Source organism: Canis lupus, chromosome 6 (assembly GCF_003254725.2).
Source record: "Canis lupus dingo isolate Sandy chromosome 6, ASM325472v2, whole genome shotgun sequence".
NCBI lineage: Eukaryota > Metazoa > Chordata > Mammalia > Carnivora > Canidae > Canis > Canis lupus.
This window is the reverse complement of record NC_064248.1, coordinates 15629173-15649844: the sequence shown is the minus strand read 5'-3', so window position 1 is coordinate 15649844 and position 20672 is coordinate 15629173. Positions and strand designations below refer to the sequence as shown.

Below are 20672 nucleotides of genomic sequence, written 5' to 3'. Positions count from 1 at the left end.
GAGAGCAACTAAACACTCAACATCCCTTTCAGAAACAGAAAAGGCTGGGTAGTGGGTCTGCAGAAAGCCCATCCGTTTTCCTCTACAGTATAGCCTGGAACAGTGCAGACAGCCGCTATTTGGCACACTTCGGCCTGGGTGCACACACCTCTGTGCGTGCGCGCGCGCACACACACACACACACACACACACACGACTGCCGCTTGGGTCTCACTGACCTGTACACCCAGAGGATAGGATGACAGCACTGATTATGCCCACTCTGCCAGCACAGGCTATGGGCTGGGGCTGCAGAGCAGAGCTCAAGTGGAACGAAGTGCCTGGTGGCTGCCCCTCCACTCCCCGGGCCAGCTTCCAGGGCAGCACACACACACATCCAGAATGAGAGGCCTGTTTGCTCACCAGGGGCCACAGGATTCCCTAATAGCATAAACCTTCTTAGGCCAATCCGCAGCTGACCAAAAGGGTGCAGGATGCCCAGCACACATGCGTCCCCAACATAAGTATGTTCTCCTCCCTTCTCTGGGCCCTGGCCTATGTCTTTATAGAAGGTGGTGCTTGCCTGGATGTTCAGGGTGGGAGCGAGGACAAAGCCCATAAAGGGCTTTGTATGTGTCCCAAAGAAACCTCTTGACCAGCTGAGGGGAAGGGGCGCTCTGTTTCCCCGAGCTTGGGATAGATTATCATAGGAAATGCAGGAAAGGCTGTGCATGCAGTGTCGCCTCTTAAGTGTGGGAAGCCCATTTGCTTCCCCTTCCATAAGCACCACACAGGCCAGGCTGAGTTTCCCAACATGGAGTGACACCAAAGCTTGGCACCCACATTGCCTGAGGTCTGGACTGTGAGTCGAATCCTGCTGATAAGCCTAGAGAAGCCTGGGACTCTGATCACCTCTTGTAACTGGGCCATCCTGGTGAAGGGAGATGCGAGGCACCGTGGGAAGACAGCCCCACCCAAGGATGAGGATGGCAGAGACTTGGGGTATCCATGTGTTGTAGGTGCTCCACAGGCATCACGTGGCTCCACAAGCACCACAACTCCACTCACCCTTGCCTGACCCAGGGCCATGGGGCAGCTATCTGCAGAGGGAGAAAATGGAACCTGGCAATTCAGAGACTGGGCTTGCTCCCTCCAGGCACTATGTCTCACTTAGGGGTCCCTCTGCAGGTCGGGGGATAATTCTTTGCCAGGGAAGAGGAGGGGACACAGGGAAGTTCAACAGCTACATGCAGGCAGCACCAGACCTGAAGGGTAGATTTTAAAATTTACAAGTCTTCACGCTTTACATAGACATCTGCGAGATGTTCCCAGACCCATGCAAACATCAACCCATGCTTGAGTTCAGTGGATTGAAATCCCTAAAAGCAGGGTCCTGTGCCTCCTACTAGCTAGTCGTATGAGGGCAGACAGGTTACTAGCCACCCAGTGCCCCAACCCTTGGCAGCCCCCCACCGATTCCAAGCCTTCCACATAACATCAGCATGCCAGTCACAGGGCCATCCATTACACAGCAAACTCAGTGGGAGATGCAGAGTGGTGCATCTGGAGCCACTGGAAGCTCCTCCTTGGCAACTGGGACGAGAGGGGCTGCAGGCCACAGGCTGGGGCGAGTAGGCAGTGGCTATTTTTACGTGACATGTCTTAGCTATTTCAAGGTTTGGATTTTTATTTATTTTTTTAACACAAGAGGAAGTTGTGCTTTCTCATGACTCATTTCTTTCAAAATGGTGTCCTAGGGCATCATTAGTGCTGGAATTGTTGGGAATCTGCAGCTGGCCACGGTGGACCTAAGATCACACTAGTCTCGTTCACATTACCATGTCATTCAGAATTTTAAGAAGCCAACAAATCAGAATTATGGCTGGATTCTAAAGCTGGAAAAAAATGTATTTTTCTATATAAAATTTAACACAGTATTGTCTGTTGAAAAATACGTGTATAAAACATGAATCTGAAAGATGTTAGATTATCATCATTCAGAATACCTTCAAGCTCCTTTGAAATAGGCTCCTTACAGAACAGAAAGCTTGCAGGGAAGCCACACTGGCTGCCCCCAGTGCACATGACCAGAGGAGCCCCCATGCCCAACTCGCCCTTCTCTGACCAGACGCCCCGCTTCAAGCCTGGAACCAGCCTCTCTCCTCCAGGAGGAGCACATGCTGACCTGCAAGGTGTAGGCATGGCTGGCACTTTGCTTTATTCACACTCAGTAATACAAAAGACCACGCTCAGTTCAATCTCACAGCTTCAAAAAATTTAAAAAGTGAAGAGTCACCAAGAGTAAAGTATGAGATCAATTAAAATGTGACGTCTACAAACATCCCATAAGTCAGCGTGAGCAGCCAGGGCACAGGTCCTGAAGGGCCTTACAGACCTGAAAGGCAGGCACCTGGGCCGGGGGGCTTCTACCAGCCTTTGTCTGAGCCGCTGGGGAGTCTCAATCACTGGGGTGAAGGGAGGGGTGGGGGAGGTACCAGGACACAGCAACTACCCGCAGGACTGAGTTCACCCCACAGCACCGGGGCCACAGCCATGGCAGGGAGAGGGGCCTCTCAGGTCCGTCATCGCCTTCTGCCGCCTGTGGGACAGGTACACTCCAGGGAAGGGGAGAGCTAGAGACACAGCTACCCTACTCTGTTCCTAACATACTTGCCCCCAAATACCTGCTATTTCTTGTGTTTAAATTTCTTTCTGGTAGTGCTTTTGTACAATTTCTAAGTTAAATTCTCCAGGTATAATTAGCACAGTATTCTCTAGACTTAGGAAATCCAGTGCTTAGTTTTAAAAACAAGCAAGACTATTTCAGTTCCAACAAATAACGATGGGTCATCATCTGAAAGGTACACAAGACCTACTTATAATGCTTTCAGACTTAAAAAAAAATTGTGTCAGTGTGTGAAGAAAAGCAATTAAATCTGGAAACTTCCATAAAAATATGTAGTGGGACTGAGCTCACTGCCACAGTGTGGGAGAAAAAAGGCCAGCAAAAAAATGGTTAATGCTGGCCTTCTGAGGAGGCCGTCCAGTGCAGAGCACAATGGGCGGCCCTGGGAAGCCTATGAAGCCTATAAAGCCTGCAGTGTCTTGGTATCCCGAGCAATGACGGAGCGATGACAGGCACCGTGGCAGGTCAGCCTCGTGCACCAAGTCTCCCCTTCCAGGACCACCGCTCCAGCGTTCTTCGACGGGTGGAACCAAGTCCAGAATCACCAGTACCCAGAGAGTTTCAGCCGTGCCTGCAGCCTCCCATGAGTATCTTTGCCGAGGCTGGCTGACAAGCCCTCCAAAGGACCAGAGAAGGGTCTGCTCAGAATCGGCCCGAGCTGGGGTGGCCGGCTGCGGTGCAGGTGAGTCTCAGTCCTGGGTTCCTGGTTCTATGTTGGGGTCAGTGTTACCATGGAGACCACCGGGCAGACCTGGCCAGCTGGTCTCACGTAAGGTGCAGCATATGATGCTTCCAGCTGGATGCAGGTGTGGATACACAGGCCACCTTCTGCTGACAGGGGCACTGAAGTTACATAGCCTCTCCTCCACATAAAAACCCAGACTTGGCTCTAACAATCTCAGTGGGACTATAGTAGGGGAGGCTTTGCACAAAAGTTCTTTCTAAATGCATGCCGAAAATAACATCCTGTATTCTATTGTATTTCCTTCAAGCGAGGGGCTGTCTCACGTTAGGACAATGAGATGGCTTGTCTATAGTACCATGCTTCAGTCACTCAATGAAAACGCTCGCGAAAGCCACATGTCTGGGAGGACTAGTCTTCCTACACAAAGATACACACCCAATAGATTTGACAAAATGTGGTTTTAGTTTTCTAGAACTGGACATGCAGTGGAAATGTGAAACAAACAATACCAAACTATTTAATGCTCATCTTTATATATTCATGCTCCACTCTCACAAGGGTACTGTGGCAGCAGTAAATCCACACTAGTTCCTGTCTCTGTTCTAGGCCACTATGAAAATAACAGTGTTGTCAAGGATCAAAAAACTCACATACATGGGAAAGAAGGGGAGGACTCGCTTCAAAACTCTTCCCACAGCCTATTTTGACAAGCACGGGACGAGGACAAGTGTGTGCGGCCAGCTCCCTCACCTTTAAACCTTCCTCTGAAATCAGTTGAAAACGGCCCTGCATTTCCACATTTAGAGAGCAAAACAAGCACTTGGAGCACTTCTTACAAGAAATTAAAAACAGAGGGGCTTTAAGCATTTCAGATAGTATCTGAGAACAATGACATTTATGTGGTTGAAACTGGTATAATCTACTAAAGATGAACAAAAAAATGTAAAATAACTAATAAACTTATCAGCCTCAGCTAAGCAAAGCTTACGGAATACTTTTTAAGTAATAACTGACCCCAAGGCTGTAATTTAAGGCCGTTTTTCTGCTTTTCTTTTGTTTTTTTTTTTAAGCAGTAGTTCAATAAATGTCTAGTCTGCTTTGGCAACAGTTCAAAAATGACTCCTAATGATCTCACAGGGTAAAACAAGAGCTCTCAAAAGAAAAACAATTCAAGTCCATTTAAATGTGCCAGTTCAGCTTCCTTGGGGTTTCTCATTCTCTGTGTCAGGCCCCCACCATCGATGCCAAGAGCACCCCTCCCCAGTGGTGATGGCCCAAACACCACAGCTGCTGCCCGCGTGTGAAGACTGCGGACAAGCCAGGTTGTTATGGATGGCCCCGTATGCAAACCTGTCAGCAGCAAAGGTCTAAAGGACTTTGCTTAGGTTTTATTTTTTTGTTTTACCCAGCTTCTTGGTTACAAACAACATTACAAAAACATATTCAATTTTATAACAATTTATGAAAACACCAGATAAATATTATTTCCTAAAGCAAGTACCGTTTTTATCACCTTTTCTTTCATTTCATATCATGAAAAAAGTCTTATTTGGGGCACCCAAGCTTAGGTTAGCAAAAACAAAACAAAAACAAAAACAAAAAAACACAGAAACACACAAAAAAACACAAAATCCTAGATTTCCTTTATCAATTTTATTGTAAGAGACTCTACTCCAGTTTCCACAAAGCATTCTGGGCCCATGATCTTCAGAGAAGCTGGGTTTTTCCCTTCATCTTAGTTCTCTTTCCAACAGCTGCTGAAATAAATTTTATTTCCTCTGCTGGCAAATAGTACTTTTCCTGAGATACCCAACAGCCACGTTACTTCATAAGCATGCTATTCAACTATTTTAAAACACAGGCGTCCACCACGCATTAGGATGACTCACCGTCCGGGCTCCAGTCAGACCAAGCAGCCCCGGAGCCCTGCAGACAGAAAACTGGGCATTTTTCTACTCTGAACTCTTTTCCCTCAGTTCAGCGACAACTATCTCCTCATGATGCTAGGATTTCAAGTCCCAACCTGTCCTTTGCATTCACGAGCCTGCTGTAACCCTGTGGCCACCCGCCATACCGACTGTCCTCATCAGAAGGCCTTAAAGACTTACTCATCTTCTGTATGCTTCCCTCAGGTGCGCAGATAGTGAGGGCCAGCCAGTGGGCACTGGACATTGCAGCCAACACTGTGGTGGATGTCACACCCTACGCCCAGTCAAGGTACCACCTGCAGCCCGGACATGGATGACCTTCCCCATCTGCTGAGCTTTCTGCAGAGCAAACCCACACTGCTACCAATGATGCTTGTGATGAGTTCCCATCTTACTAACGTCTGGCTCACTTCAAAGAGCATAGTTTTACTTTCTAGAAGTGGTTTTAGTATGGAAGTCAGACTTCCATGAGCTGTGTGGCAAATCCTGAAAGCTGTGCACCTGGGGCTATGGATGTGACGTCCCCAGTGCCTGTCTTTGGCATGGAGATGCGCCCAGGCGCCTCCAACAGCACCTCCCCAGAGCTCAACTTGTCCCACACACTCACTGGCGCCATCCTGGCAAACCAGACAGGCGAGCTCTCTGAGCACCAGCAGTACGTGATTGGGCTTTTCCTCTCCTGCCTCTACACCATCTTCCTCTTCCCCATTGGCTTCGTGGGGAACATCCTAATACTGGTGGTGAACATCAGCTTCCGGGAAAAGATGACAATCCCAGACCTGTACTTCATCAACCTGGCGGCAGCTGACCTCATCCTGGTGGCCGACTCCCTAATTGAGGTGTTTAACTTGGACGAGCAGTACTACGACATCACCGTGCTATGCACCTTCATGTCCCTCTTCCTGCAGATCAACATGTACAGCAGCATTTTCTTCCTCACATGGATGAGCTTTGATCGCTACATCGCCCTGGCCAAGGCCATGCGTTCCAGCCTGTTCCGCACCAAGCACCATGCCAGGCTGAGCTGTGGCCTCATCTGGATGGCTTCTGTCTCTGCCACACTGGTGCCCTTCACTGCAGTACACCTGCAGCACACGGAGGACGTCTGCTTCTGCTTTGCAGATGTCAAGGAGATCCAGTGGCTCGAGGTTACCCTGGGTTTCATCATCCCCTTCGCCATCATTGGCCTGTGTTACTCCCTTATCGTCCGGGTCCTCATCAAGGCTCACAAGCACCGAGGCTTGCGCCCCAGGAGGCAGAAAGCCCTCCGCATGATCTTTGCGGTTGTCCTTGTCTTCTTCATCTGCTGGTTGCCGGAGAATGTCTTCATCAGTGTTCACCTCCTGCAGCGCACGCAGCCAGGAGACGCTCCCTGCAAACAGTCTTTCCGCCATGCCTACCCCCTCACTGGCCACATTGTCAACCTGGCGGCTTTCTCCAACAGCTGCCTGAACCCCCTCATCTACAGCTTTCTGGGGGAGACCTTTAGGGACAAACTGAGACTGTACATTGAGCAGAAAACCAACATGTCAGCTCTGAACCGCTTTTGTCATGCTGCCCTGAAGGCAGTCATTCCAGACAGTACTGAACAGTCAGATGTGAGGTTCAGTAGTGCAGTGTAGAGGCAGCTGAGCTGTACTGGCATAGACCAAGCACTGTGTCACTCCCAAGGCAAGGCAGGAGGACTGGCCGGTCCACACTATGCTCTGAGCCTGGTCAGAACATGCCAGACTGCCCACGCCCCAGCTGCAGACACACCTGGGATCTAAGGAGCCCTTGCTGCAAGCAACCTTGACTTTGGGCCTTGCGCAAAGTCCTGGAGCTCCCCGCCCACACTCATGGCTGCGGGGCATGGGGGAACCAGCGTGAGCTTACACTCCACTCTGCACACACCATCCCACAGCAAAGGACATTTCTCATGTTGGCCAATGAAAGCAAAATGAAGGGGACATTTTGGAGGAAAGATCTTAGTTTTAAGGTCGATCTGCCATAAATCTGCCAACCTTGGAAAAAATGAAGTCTGGAGACAACACACTCAGCAGATCTGACCTGGTTACTGTGATCCATTCTCCACATCTGTGGGTTATGGTTTACTGTGCGTACTAACAAGTACACTCAAGTTAGGAAAGGGAAAGCATTTCTCCCACCCACACCCTTCAGAGTGGCCCCTCGCCCTCCGTGGCTGCGTGACCCTGAGCACTTGGGCTGCTTTAGCCAGAAGGCTCTTCTCCCACCAGATGCATCTCTGCACCTATGCCATGAGGGAATGATACCACAGGAGTATAGGCTGGGGAACCAGCATGTGTGATACAAAGTTGGCCTCTGAGAATAACAATGGGGATGAAGATGATGGCAATGTAAACAGTTCTCCTTAAAATGTATAAATGAAAAACTAACAATTGCTAGGAATGTCCAGCCTTTCTTAATAAAGCATAGTCACATCCTGATTCTCAATTCTGAGTTGTCTGCTGTGGGTGGTGGGGCAGCTGGGCAAGGGTCTCCAAGCCTCAGCAGCAGAACTGGTCTTTCCTCACAAGGAAAACCCACACCCCTGGCACCACCAGGCTCACCATCCAGCCAGAGCTCCCTCACAGGGCCAATATCTAAATCCAGTCACCCACATACACCTGGCATCTCCAAGATGTCTGACATTCTGCTGCACAAGCTCTGGGTGCCAACACAAGCAATACCGTAAGTGCACCACACGCTCTGGCTCTTCTAGAAGGCTCTGCACTATCAGCATCAGGCACAGTGCCTGCAGAAGCAGAGTGCTCATGAGGCAGTTGGGGGGCAGAGGTGGTCCCTGTCCTCCAATGTGGTCTGAGGTGGGATCAAAGTGAACCCCATTCCCCCTGCCCCATATACTCCACTCAGGGGCCCACCTCCCCAGAAGATCCTCAAGGATCTTCACACAGGCAGGCACAAGGATCTTCCCAAGGGAGAAGCGAAATGATGTTTAGGTGATAGGGAAATGAGCCATTTGTAGTTTTTTTTTTTTTTTTTTAAGATTTTATTTATTCATGAGAGACAGGGAGGCATGCAGAGACACAGGCAGAGGAAGAAGTAGGCCCTCCACAGGAGCCTGATGTGGGACTCGATCCCAGACCCCGGGATCACGCCCTGAGTCAAAGGCAGACTATTCAATTGCTGAGCCATGCAGGCGTCCTGCATTTGTAGTTTCAATGGTTTTTCAGGTGCAAATCTCTAAGAAAGAGGTCTGTCACAAGTAAATATTGGCACTAACCCACTGTGACCTTACAGAAATGCCATCTCCAACATGCAAGTTCCACTTCAGATTCACTTTCTAAATAAACATCCCAACTGCAGGACAGGAAAACCAATGACCACTGAGGATGGTTCCCATGCACTAGCAGGTCTGCTGTGTGGGAACATCACTACAGGGTGAGTAGTGATGTGATGTTCCATGAGCTCACCCGCGGTGCTGTCATAGGACACCCACCCTGCAGCTGAGGTGAGGGAAAGTGGGTGGGTTAGATCCAGAGCAACTTCCAAGGAAGAGTCCTCCCTCTACCCTCTGTCTCTCCAGAACCTCCAAAAGTCACAAGTCTATGAAGGGTGCAGACACCGTGCTGATGCACCTCATCTTATAAAAGCTGAGAGAGGTTATAAGATGCTTTCTCTCACACATGCTCCGAGCTCCCCCACACCTCCCTGAAACAGCTTCTCAGGACAGGCTCTGCCCCAGCCCAGGACTCGGTCAAAGATGCCACACCCAAGTACCTGGCCTGCAAACCCTGCTCCTTACCAAGTCCCCTTTGACCTCAGTGCTGACAACGCCAAGTTGCAGATCAGATGCACCAATTGGCGCCCTAGCCTCAAGTGTCTGACTATATGCAAGGGTTCATCAAATTTGTGTACCGTTCCCAGTGTGAAAAGCAGTAGCAGGGAAGCATGAGAAGGCTGCACAGAGCCTGGAGATCCAGGCTGTTCAGCTGTAGCTCTTGAGGAAGAGTGGGGAGACAGTCCATCAGGGAATCTGGCCTACTCTCTGATCCTTCCAATAAACCCATGAGATGCGCACTGTCCTGTTACTCAGAGTCCTGAACCACTTGAAATCTTAAATGGTTAGTGATGTAGGCAGGAACTGACCCACAGCCCATGTCTCCAAAGCCCACATTCCTTCCTCTACAGCACTTAGGAATCAAGAGGTCAACCAGGGTCACAGGCTTGATCCCTTTCCAAAGGTGCACCAGACAAGATGTTCTGGGCAGGAAGGAGAGGAATGAAGAGCCCCTCCAAAGATGTCCGGGCAGGAACTGTGTCTAACCAAAGCCCCAAAGCACTGGTCAAGGGCCTGGACCTCCTACCCACAGGCAGCCCTCCAAGAGGGCTTGAAAAGGTCAGCCCTGTGTTCATTAGCCATCTCCTGCTCCTGAATGGCCTTACCACCAGGCCTTTTACAGCTGGTGCTTGCCCGAGGCACCGTCCAATGAGACTGGACATAGTTCATTACCTTGAACCTCTGAAATCCCATCTCCTGATGTGTAAAGTGGCAGCAGAACTGCTCCAAGGGTCCACTGGATGGTTGCTAGAAGGGCAAGTACAAGGTAGAGGTCCTGACTTGACAAAAAGGATTTCTTACTGAGCCTGAGACCCCAGAGCCCATGTCTGAGAGATGGATGGAGCCAGTGTGCACAAGCTGCCCGGCCCATTCAAATGCAGACCCTTCTCAGCATTTGCCTGCGAGCAGAGGCTGATTTAATTATTTTGTCAGGAAAGCCACAAGATAAAATCAAGGCACTTGGTTGCCTTGCTGTTTCCTGGTAACCTGGCTCTCCTGGGCACTGATGCTCTGTAACCCCACCAAGAGCTCAAAAGTAGAGCTGTAAGCACACAGAAACCACTGGTGCTAGCACTGAATATGACTTCATAATTTTCTTTGTGCTTAATAATTAACTCTTGATTATGAGGGTGGCACTTCCCAGACCCCACATCCTCCTTGGAGGGGTGGAGGCCTTCAGGTCATTACAGCCTCAATGATATGCATCCCCTCGTCTTTGCAGGTGGTATGAGTGAAGCAGTCCTGAAATTTTTACATGCATTCTGAATCAGCATTTATCAATGAACCCAGACTTGTACTCAACTGGATGGTGGGAGATGCAATAAGAAAGGGAGGAGGCAAGCAGGGAAGGCCCCAGGGCTGATGGAATTGAGGGTGTCCAGTGAATCCCGAGATCTCTAAACTGAGAGTACATGCAGGACAGCGCATGGGCCGTGTATGTGCATGGGCACACATGTGATCGTTTGTTCCCTGGCTCCATCTGAGTAGGGGCCTGAGTGGTTGTGGGCCCATTGGCGCCCAGACCAACCCCCTGAGAACAAAGCAGGCTCCTCAGAGCAATAGCCAATGCAGGTAGGCCAGGAGTACAAGGTGAGCCCTGGCACATGGTGTTCCACCAGAAGGAAGAAGAACTTCAAGAGAATGACAGGGTCACATGAGAAGGACGCGGAGCCTACCCAAAATCTGGGGCTCTTTGAGCATCAAGACAATAACAGACTGCTGAAAGGTAAGAATCCATGCATCCATTCTGGTATACAGACAAGTAAACACAACAGAGATAAAACAAACAGTGCAATAAACAAGCACAGTGTAGTCACCCACAAGAGAGGGTTGAGTGAGCTTTGCATACCTGAGAGTGGAAGCCACCAGTGGAGATGCCAGCGAAACCTGGCTAAACCCAGCATGTCTGCAGGAGCAGGACATCGTGTGTCCACACTCGGCCTGCTTTCATGTGAGAGAGACAGGCACCATATCACAGAGATGGGACAGCCCTAAAGTGAGTGCCAATGAAGAGCCCACCACGTCCGCATCTAGAGTAGTGACCTCAACCCAGTCAGAAAGAAGTATTAGAAAATCCAAAATGGAGACAGGGTCACGATCCAAAATGTAATGTCACAGAGACAAAGAAAACCAGAGGGACTGTCCCACATTAACAGAGGGCCAAGCGATAAAGCAACTAAATGCAGCATGTGCCACTCAGCAGAACATTTTGCTAGAAGAAAATGCTGCAGGGGTATTTTTATGGGCCCCGGGACAGGAGGAATATCACCTGTTGCTGAGAACTGCCCCATGGTCCGTGAGATAATGCTCTTCTTCTGAAGAAGCACATATTTCAGTATTTATGGCTGCGGGACGTCCAAAGGTGTAGCCTGGGGACAAGCATGCACACAAACGTCAAAGCAAATAGGACAAAATGTGTGGAATGTCTATCCCCCTACCTGAATGTCAACCCAGATTGAAACAGGTGTTCAAACAAAAACTCGTACATCAATATTCACAGCAGCAGCATCTACACTAGCCAATGGGTAAAAACAACTCAATGGTCTAATCATCGACCGATGGGGTTTCGTCACCACACAGGAGGGATGAAGCATGGACACCTGCTAAGGCCTGAGACTCAAAGAAAGAAGTGAGACATTCCTTACTGCACCTCCTCTTATCCATGTCTGCACCAGGCACATTTTCTGTTTGGGACAGAGCCCCTGCTGGGCACTGGGAGCCTCAAGGTGCATGACACCCGTTGAATTCCCATCTCTCTTCTCAGGGCAGGTGAGGTCCCTGCTCCATATCTGCACTGGTGCTCAATGCCTGAGTCAGGGAAGAGAAGCCTGAGCTTCTTCACATGACTCATCAGCAGAGCACCTTGCCAGAGCCCATTACTGAGGCCGAGGCCTGGCTGTGAATAGGTGAGCACTTGGCCTTCCCAGCTTCTGCCAGATGGGGGGGCGGCAGTCATCCAGCCCAGCAATCACCAGAAACTGGAAGGGGAGGAGGGAGGAAGGCAGTGTCATTGATCAAAAACCCACTAGGTCCCAGCCTCTCCCGAGTGCCCTTCTCACACCCCCATCCACCCACAGGACAACCTACAGGGCAGTGTGGCCATCGTCAGTCAGCAAGCCCTTGCTAAAGCTAGAAGAACCCCAGATAAGTGGGGTGGCCCTGTCCAGGACAGTGGGACAGCTGCACAGGGACCCACCCAGGCGAGACAGACACAGTACCTACTTCCAGGAACACGAGGCAGGCGTGGCACAGCCCTGTCCAAAGCTCCTGCCCTCCCGGATGGACGGTCCCTGAGCCTGCGTGCTCACCATGCGGGCCAGAGAGCACATGCACTGCCACAAGCTTCACCTCCACACCCAGTTCTCTTTGGGCAGAAAAGTGCTGGCAGCTGTGAATTAATCTCATTTTTGCCATTGTCCAGTGGGCGGGGGTTCTCGTCTGGGAACAAAGGTTTTAAAAGCCAAAGGAACACAAAACAAAAGTGCACCAAACCTGACTGTAATTCTAGGCCTTTATCCCAGGGTGGAATCAATCTAAAACTTATCAGAAGAAATCAGTGTAGGGAGTCATGGAAAGATGCCAGTTGTTATCAGAAAAAGCAACATCCCCTAGTCTCTCCCAGGGGGCTGGTTCTGCTGAATGCAGACATCAACTGATAGGAGGTCCCGTACAAGTTCCTGCATCTTTTTCCCTCCTCCTGCCCCTGGCTGGACAGCCCCTAACATGCTCACCAACCTCCTGCCCCTGGCCCCACTTCTCTGGAGCCTGAGCTCCAAAAGGAAGGGGCTGGACGAGACCCCACAGCACGAAAAACAGGGCTCTGCAGGAAGCACAGGCTATGCAGAGGAAAGAAGACCGGTGGTGCTCTCAGCACCTTGGTATGCCTCTCCCAGTCACCCTCTCCCAAGAGACCAGGCTCTCCCAGGAGGTCACAGAAACTCCTGCCCAGCAGGAAAGGAGGTACACATCACCTGTGGGAGGCACAGACTTGCCCAGGACATTCTGTCTTCAGCAAACAACACAGCCTTTCCTTCATGGACTCAAAAATGTAATCACCCCAAACGAAGAAAATCCAAGGAAATCACCCCAAATGAATAAAATCTGAGTAAGCCATTGCAGAGTCCCAAGTTCTCTGAAGAGTGCAAAAAGGTAGAGGGTTCTTGACCTCCAAGTTACCACACAGAACTGCCCCAGAGGGACCGCAGTCTGTCCCCTGGACTCGAAGACCCAGTCCCAGGGCAACACCCAAATCCATCAGGCAGCCTCATCAACCTGCCCCAACAACAGTGGACACAACTAGATCAGGCGACCCAAGTCATGTTTTACACCTTAAAAACAAGGGAAATCTGAAGGTACGGGGGACATCCAAATAAGTTTCTGTAAGAAAGCAAGAAATAGGGGAGGGAAGTTGCATGAAAAAGCCACCGATGTCCTGTGGTCACCCGTCACCCCACAAGGCCTGCACTGAGCTAAGGCCCCAAGGGACTGTGCTAGAACTGCCACTTGACACACCAGCACCCCGAGTCCCCATATCACCTTCACCCCACCCCTCCAAGTGCACATGCGCGCACATACACGCATGTGTGCACACACTGTATTTACGGTAGGCTAGAGAACAGACACTCTTGGTGCTGATGAGTGCAAACTTGCCCAGGGAGCCAGCCTGGGGCGGGAACTGAGGTGGTGTGCTGCAGCAACCAACAGGCTTCTGGGAGGCAGTAGAAATGCCCATGAAGGATTTCCGAAGAGCAGTGACCAGGAGGTAGCAGAAGACGGCCGGGTACAGAGTGAGAACAGCAGCAGACACATGGGTGCAGAGACAGGATCAGATGGGCTCCATGCTGGAATACCAAGTGCAATGCCTAAAACAACTGCTTACCACATTTAAAAAAACAAATGTCAAACTTGAAAATATCTGCAGGGAATATAAAACTATAAAAAGAAACAGGAAGTAGAGCAAATATTCCAAAAGCATGAACTTCCACCATCAACAAGTCCTATGAAATAGATTATTTCAGTAGCACTGTTACTACTACTAAGGAAGCTGAATCCACAATATAAGAGCCCCTGAGAAAAAAATCTCTAGGCCAGGAGGGTTTCAATGCTGACTTTAACCAAACATTACAAGGACTGACACTAAATACCCTGATTCAAAACCAGACAAAGACAGTAGAAAGAAACCTAGAGATCAGTGTTCATGAATCTAGATGCAAAAGTCCTTAAGATACTGACAACGGAATTCAGCAGCATCTAAATGCCACTATCTACCGGGACCACATAGGGCTCATCCCAGGGACACAAAGGCTGGTTCAAGGTTCAAGTATCACTCAGTGTCACAGGCCATAGTAAATAGGCTAACAGGGAAAAAAAAATCACATCATCTGAACAACTGATACAGAAAATGCACTTGACAAAATTCGACATCCATTCATGGTAAAAATCTGAGAAAACCAGGAGTACAGGAGTTTCCTCAACTCGACAAAGAACATTTACTCAGTTTGGAAGACAGGAGACTGAAGTGGGACCCCAGGTCTGAGCCCCAGTGGGACTTCCAAGGGGAAATTACTGACCCACAGCAGCACTCATAGCAGCCTTGATGGAGGCGGTGAGGAAGACCAGGGAGGATGAGGACCCTGGGCCAGGACGTGGCCAGCTCTGGTATATTCCAAAGTTGCTGGCGCTCAGTGACAACTGGATGGGGATGGGGGAGGCAGCCAGGATCAAGAGACAAACACAAAGATCAAAGGATGCATGTGGGAACCCCAGGCTCATGAGGTCCCGGGGTGGTCACAGTCAGAGAGTAGACCTCAGGGCCGGGGCTGGGGGAGCAGGTGGTGTCACTGTGCAATGGGGATGGAATGTTCCGGAGATTGGGGTGGGGAGGGAATAGCAGCTCAGCAGCGGAATGTGCTCGGTGCCCCTCAACTGGACACAGAAATGGCTCAAGTGGTCAACTTCATGTTATATGTACTTCAGCACAGTAAGAAAGAATAGATACAAGCATTCTGCCTGGGCACGTGGAACGGCAGTGTGGTCACAGGGCCCCAGGGGAAGGCTGAGCCAGCGGCTCTGGGGGAGTGAGGACTGGAGTTCAGGCAGGGTGCTGAGGGTGAAGGGATTTGGGGTCTGTGTGGTCTGTGCTGGAGTGCCATCTCAGAGTGCTGGCACCTGCATCCAGAGCCAAGTCACTCTGGAGGCCAGTGCAGGACGAGCAGACAGCAGCAGGCCCCAGGCCCTCCAGCACAGAGGTGCCTACGCTGACCAAATGCTTCCAATCTGGGTAGCTAAGGTCTTTGTCTCTAATCGCGAGTCCATTTTACCTCTAAATACACAACCATCCAACTATTAAAAGCCCACAATGAGATGCTACTCAAACTCACAATGTTACCAGAAGTCTGATTAAGACTAGTGCTGTGGAAAAGACCTGTCATGTACTCTCCACTGCTGCAGGAAGGTCATCAGGTCTGTACTTTTTAGAAGACACCGGGGGTGTGGCAGGCTGCTTCTAAAGTGGTCCCAAGGTCCCCACCTCCCGACAGCCCCACCCTTGTGTCGGGGCTGGACACTGTGACACGCTTCTGACCCAGAGACTGCAGCAAAGGGAAGGGGAATCACCTTCAAGACGAGCTATTAGAAGAAACCATGATGTTCCTTTGCGTGCTCTCTCCTTTCCTCTCACTCTAACAGCAGGTGCCACACTGTGTGTGCTCCCTATAAAAAAGCCCACACAGCCAACAGCCGGCAAAGAAGTAAGGCGCATGGTGTCACAGCCGGCAAGGACGAATCTTCCCAAGAGCTGGGGAGCTCCCTGGATGCAGATCCCTGCCCCCTCCCCAACACCCCATCAGGAACTAGGCAAGAGCACAGACACACCACACCCTACTGGCAGCCTAAGAGAGACCGAGCCCCACCCAGACCCAGACCCACACAAACCCCAAACCACTATATGTCAGTAATTTGTTACACAGCAATAAACAACAATGTAGCGGGTTTATGTAGTGGAGATAAAGATGAAGATGAATTCCCAAGACCCTGTGCTCACACAGTAGGTACACAGCCCCAGAGAGACGTGTGTGCATGTACAACAGGACACACAGAAGAAAGCACTCATTATAGCACTGTTTATAATTGCCAAAGCCTGCAGACAAGGCGAATGAGCACCACTAGAATAATGGGTAAACCATGGTATATTCACACACAGATAAAAAGGAACACTCCAGAGCTATACGCTACCATATCGGTAATGCACACAAATAGTTTAGCTGAAAAAGTAAAATACAAAAACAAAACATGCATAATACAACTGCATCCACATAAGTCTGAACACAAGCACAGCCAAATCGCACAGTGGGGTGCACACCTAAGAAACACAAAGAGGTGCTAATGCTCAGAGCCAGTGCAGTTCTATCTCCTCTGCTAGCTGTGGCTTCCTCTACACTGTATGCACTTCCGTTACCTGCATATTTAATAATAAAGAGGGAAGGGAGAGGCCACCAGAGTCTGGCTGTCGGTAGCCGTGAATGAAACCCGCAATGGCTCAGTATAAAATCAGAAGCTCAATTGAGAATTTAACTCCAACAGTCACCACCATGCCCCAGATTAAAATGGCCTTACTTCTTCAGTAAAAGCAAAGGAGCATCGCAAACCCCACCACACACCCTGGGCTCCTATTCTTGAAGGTTACGTCAGTAAAGGCTAAACTCAGGACGTTGATAACATGAGACACAGAACTAGAAACTCCAGTAAATATAAGGAGCAGCAGCTCCTGCAGACAAAGGGAGTCTCTCCTAAGAGGGCAAACGTGAAAAGAAAACAAAGGTATGCAGGCCCTGACATGGCAGGACTGCAGGTAGGGGGAACCAGGAAAAGAGAGAGAAACACATCGCCCTGTGTACACCACCTAATTCCCTCCCCGCCCTGATGCTCCTGCTTCCCTGTCTCCAGCTCCCTCCTCAGGGTCACCTGGCATTGCTCCGAGCCCCTGCAATCCCAAGGATGCCTAAGGGTCGAGCCCCTGCAATCCCAAGGATGCTTAAGGGTCGAGCCTCTCCACACCCAGCCACACCATCAAGCTGACACTGGTTGATTCCCCCAAACACTCAGAAACACTTCTGGCTTCCTGCTTCCCTTAAGCTCCAGAGATCCACAATTTTGCCCTAAAAACTCTTTTTTTTTTTTTTTAAAGATTTTATTTACTCATGGGAGACACAGAGAAAGGCAGAGACAAAGGCAGAAGGAGAAGCAGGCTCCCTGCAGGGAGCCCAATGCAAGACTCGATCCCGGGACCGGGATCACGCCCTGAGCCAAAGGCAGACGCTAAACTGCTGAGCCACCCAGATGTCCCTTAAAAACTCTTAAATACAGTTTAGTCCACCAGTAATGGATACAAAAACTGAGAAAAAAATTAACACTGCATTTTCTATTTATTTTTCATTTTATTTTTTGAGGGGGGTGGCAGGGGACAGAGAGAATCCCAAGCAGGCTCCATGCCCAGTGTGGAGCCCAATGGGGAGATCGATCCTGAGTGGAAGGTCAAGTGATGACCTGAGCGGAAATCAAGAGTCAGATGTTCAAGCCACTGAACCACCCAGGCACCCCCAGACTGCATTTTCTACAAGTCATTCATCCTGAGGGACAGACCTGCCTAAACTCCCTAGCTGGCTACCAGCTGACTGGCTCAGAGGCTGGTACCCTGAGCTCGTTCTGTCCCTAAACTACAGAGCTACGGGGTTTCTGGTTCCACAAGCCATTTACTACTTAGGCGAATACCATGCTCGGATATGAACACTCCAGGTCTGGGTTCTGAAAATACAATCCCTCCTTGTTTGTTTTGCTTGAAAAAAGTTTTGCTTTCCTTTTAAAACCAAAGTTCCAGAAGGGTCTGTGAACCCAAGAGATGTAACGTTCAGATGCCATACTTGCACCAGCTGCGATGTGGGAGGTGAGGGTGTTTGAGAGGATCAGGGGCAGCAGGAAAGACAGAAAATGCCACAGGTTTGAATCTCCTCCTTACAAAATACATGCTACACAGAAACTCAGTTTACATGCACAAGAGCATCTCTACCCTCTACCCTAAGTTACAAATTTATGATTCTTTTTCAGACATGCTGGTGGCAACTGTGCTACCCGAGACACCAGGGTGAGGGTGCCAGGCGACCCATGAGTCTGGCATCAGCATCCAAGCCCAGCTGACAGCCGAGAAGCTCAGTGCTGCCTGGTCCGGGGTGAACTGCAGCTCTGGGAACACTGGCCACTGTCAGGCCTGGGCACAGCATCAGGTGCAGCCCCAGGCTCTCAGGCTAGCAGCACTGCTCAGCTGAAGCTGGGCAAGACAAACTCTTGCGTGAATATGGCAAGCACAGTGCCAGGGAGCTCTGTGACTGTGGAGCCTCACACACACACTTTCACTCACATGCTCATCCACACTCCCCTGTGCATCACTCACATCTTGCTGACCTGGGGTCCCCCAAGCCTGGCCTCTGGGAGAACTCTGACCCCTCAGTTTGGCCAGGCAGACAGACCCCTCCATCCTGAAAAGGGTGGCAGATACCACATGCCACTGGGAGAGGCACTCAAGTGGCTGCCAACAAAACACCTAAAACCTCAATCTCTGGTCCTCAGGAATGGTGTTCTCCTAACCTCTTTCAAAACAATTTACCATCATGGAGGGGCCACACAACCAAGTCTTTATAATTCCCAAGGGACCATCACCCAGTCATTTGGGGCAGTGACAATGTCCCACTGAGCCACGGATGCAGCACCCTCCAGCGGGAGTATGAAAGCAGAAGCCACTCTGTGAGGCACCACGATCTGCTCCCAATACATCCAACGACCGAAGTCCAGCCATCAGGTGCTATAAGTGCTCATTACGACAACATGTTAGCACAAAGACAAACATGGTCACAATGGAATACCCATTGCACGGTAGGGCTGTCATCACACGGTCACAAAAATCATCCTTTGTGTTTCAATGCCCTAAGTGCAGCCATACCATCAGACATTTGCTGATGAAACTACTCACAAAGCCTGACCTCCTGGTATGAAATCCAAGACTAACAACTCCAGACCCCATTTTCATGTATTACTAGATTAAAAGAACATATCACAGTGATAGGCACTGAGTGTTTACCACAGCCCAGTGCGGTCTCAGCTACTCTTACTGTCCCCCTGAGCCTGGTATGTGGTCACCCCAACTTCTCAGACATGATGCTGGAGCACAGAGGGGTCACCTTGCCTCAGGTCAGTGGACAGGGGAAGCAGAGGCTTCTGTGGGTTTGATTCCACAGCCAGACTCTACTAAGAATATACCAGCTTTTATAGTAATAATGTAAACAGAATACTAATTCATAAAACTGCTAATGCAGACATGCACTCAAATCATGCCTATGCCACCTACACAAACATTAATACCACCTTCCCCAAAGGACATATGTTCTCATATGTGTTCCGACAATCACAGGAGCAGCTACTGCTTCTTAAGCACTCACTGGTGGCAGGCACATCACTGACCCTTCACCTCTTGGCATCCTCGTGGCCGTCCTGTGTGCCATACCAGTCATCAGAGAGAAGTCTGGTGCCCCAGGTCACCCCCTATCCCACTGCCCTGCTGAAACCCAGGTCTACCCAGCAAGTCCGAAACACTAAGTGCTGCTTACATCCCTCTTCTCTGAACTGGAAACTGAGGTGACTGTGCTCATGACAGATTCCCCCAGTGCCCATTTTCCCCATCCTGCTTCTGGCAATAGAGCCCCCAAGTTTTGACCGGGCTCCTGCTGCCCAGTTGAAGAGGACAATCAATGCCTCACTTGCAGCCAGATATGAGCAGATAACTAAGGTGGGATGAGCAGGGCGTGAGCAGAGAGCATGCCAGTAGATTCCTGGTCATCTCCATAAAGATGAAGCCACCAGCCCTCACTCCATCTGTCCCCTTCCCCGGAACTGAAACGTTAGCACGGAGTGAGCCACCACGGACCAGCAGGGACAGCACCCTGGGGGGACCAGAGCTGTAAGATGAACAAGGCTCAGGTCCCTGGACAACCCCAGCCTAGGCTACTCATGCCTTGAGCTATGGAATAAACCTATAGCCTGTTTGAGGCACTGAGTCTTGGGGTCTCTGCATGAAAGCATTGGCCTGTACCTGATACATGTGCACAAACCTCATGCTTAGACTCTACTTTTTGAAGAAACAAAAAACAGCCACCGAGCCCCATGGTCCATCTGTAGTATTCCCAATGGCAGCACCTGGACATTCGTCCTAGGTCATACAGGTCTTGTATCCTGCCAAGAACCACGATCTGGCCCAGTGGGGCAACGTGCCTGGCTTCAGGTGCAGCTGTGCTTAAGTCTTGGCTAATTTATGGGGCCCTGGGGCCAGCAGAGGCTTTGAGGACGAAAGGATGGCATCGTCCAGACCAACCTGATGATCGATGTGAGCCAGGTCTTCAACCTCTACTGTGATTCTCAACCTTAAAAGATATTACCTATCAGCATGAAGTAAGAGCTAATTAACACCCAGGAAGTCTGATACCCACACCTTCACAACCGCATTCACTTATGCATCTGGACAAACCGCAGCATGGTTTCCTCCAGGTT

The 20672-nt window shown here is 50.1% G+C and overlaps 2 protein-coding genes across 4 annotated transcripts in view; one reads left to right on the top strand and one right to left on the bottom strand.

The window, feature by feature from the left end:
• GPER1 (G protein-coupled estrogen receptor 1) lies at positions 1–7725 on the top strand. Of its 3 annotated transcripts, none has more exons than XM_025416013.3 (2): positions 1–3347; positions 5483–7725. In XM_025416013.3, exon 2 carries the CDS (start codon positions 5746–5748, stop codon positions 6898–6900), a length of 1155 nt encoding a protein of 384 aa, XP_025271798.1. In that variant the 5' UTR covers positions 1–3347; positions 5483–5745; the 3' UTR covers positions 6901–7725. The 3 variants fall into 3 exon arrangements, with proteins under 3 accessions (XP_025271798.1, XP_025271797.1, XP_025271799.1); XM_025416012.3 differs by having other exon boundaries at positions 2453–3347; positions 3957–7725; XM_025416014.3 differs by having other exon boundaries at positions 2455–3347; positions 5212–7725.
• Positions 1–20672, bottom strand: part of C6H7orf50 (chromosome 6 C7orf50 homolog) — a 148254-nt gene that overhangs the window by 96947 nt on the left and 30635 nt on the right. The gene's annotated exons all lie outside the window — the stretch shown is intronic.

What these genes read in the sequence shown, in the direction of transcription:
- GPER1 (XM_025416013.3), top strand. Translation starts at nt 5,746, where the DNA reads ATGAGCTGTGTGGCAAATCCTGAAAGCTGTGCACCTGGGGCTATGGAT.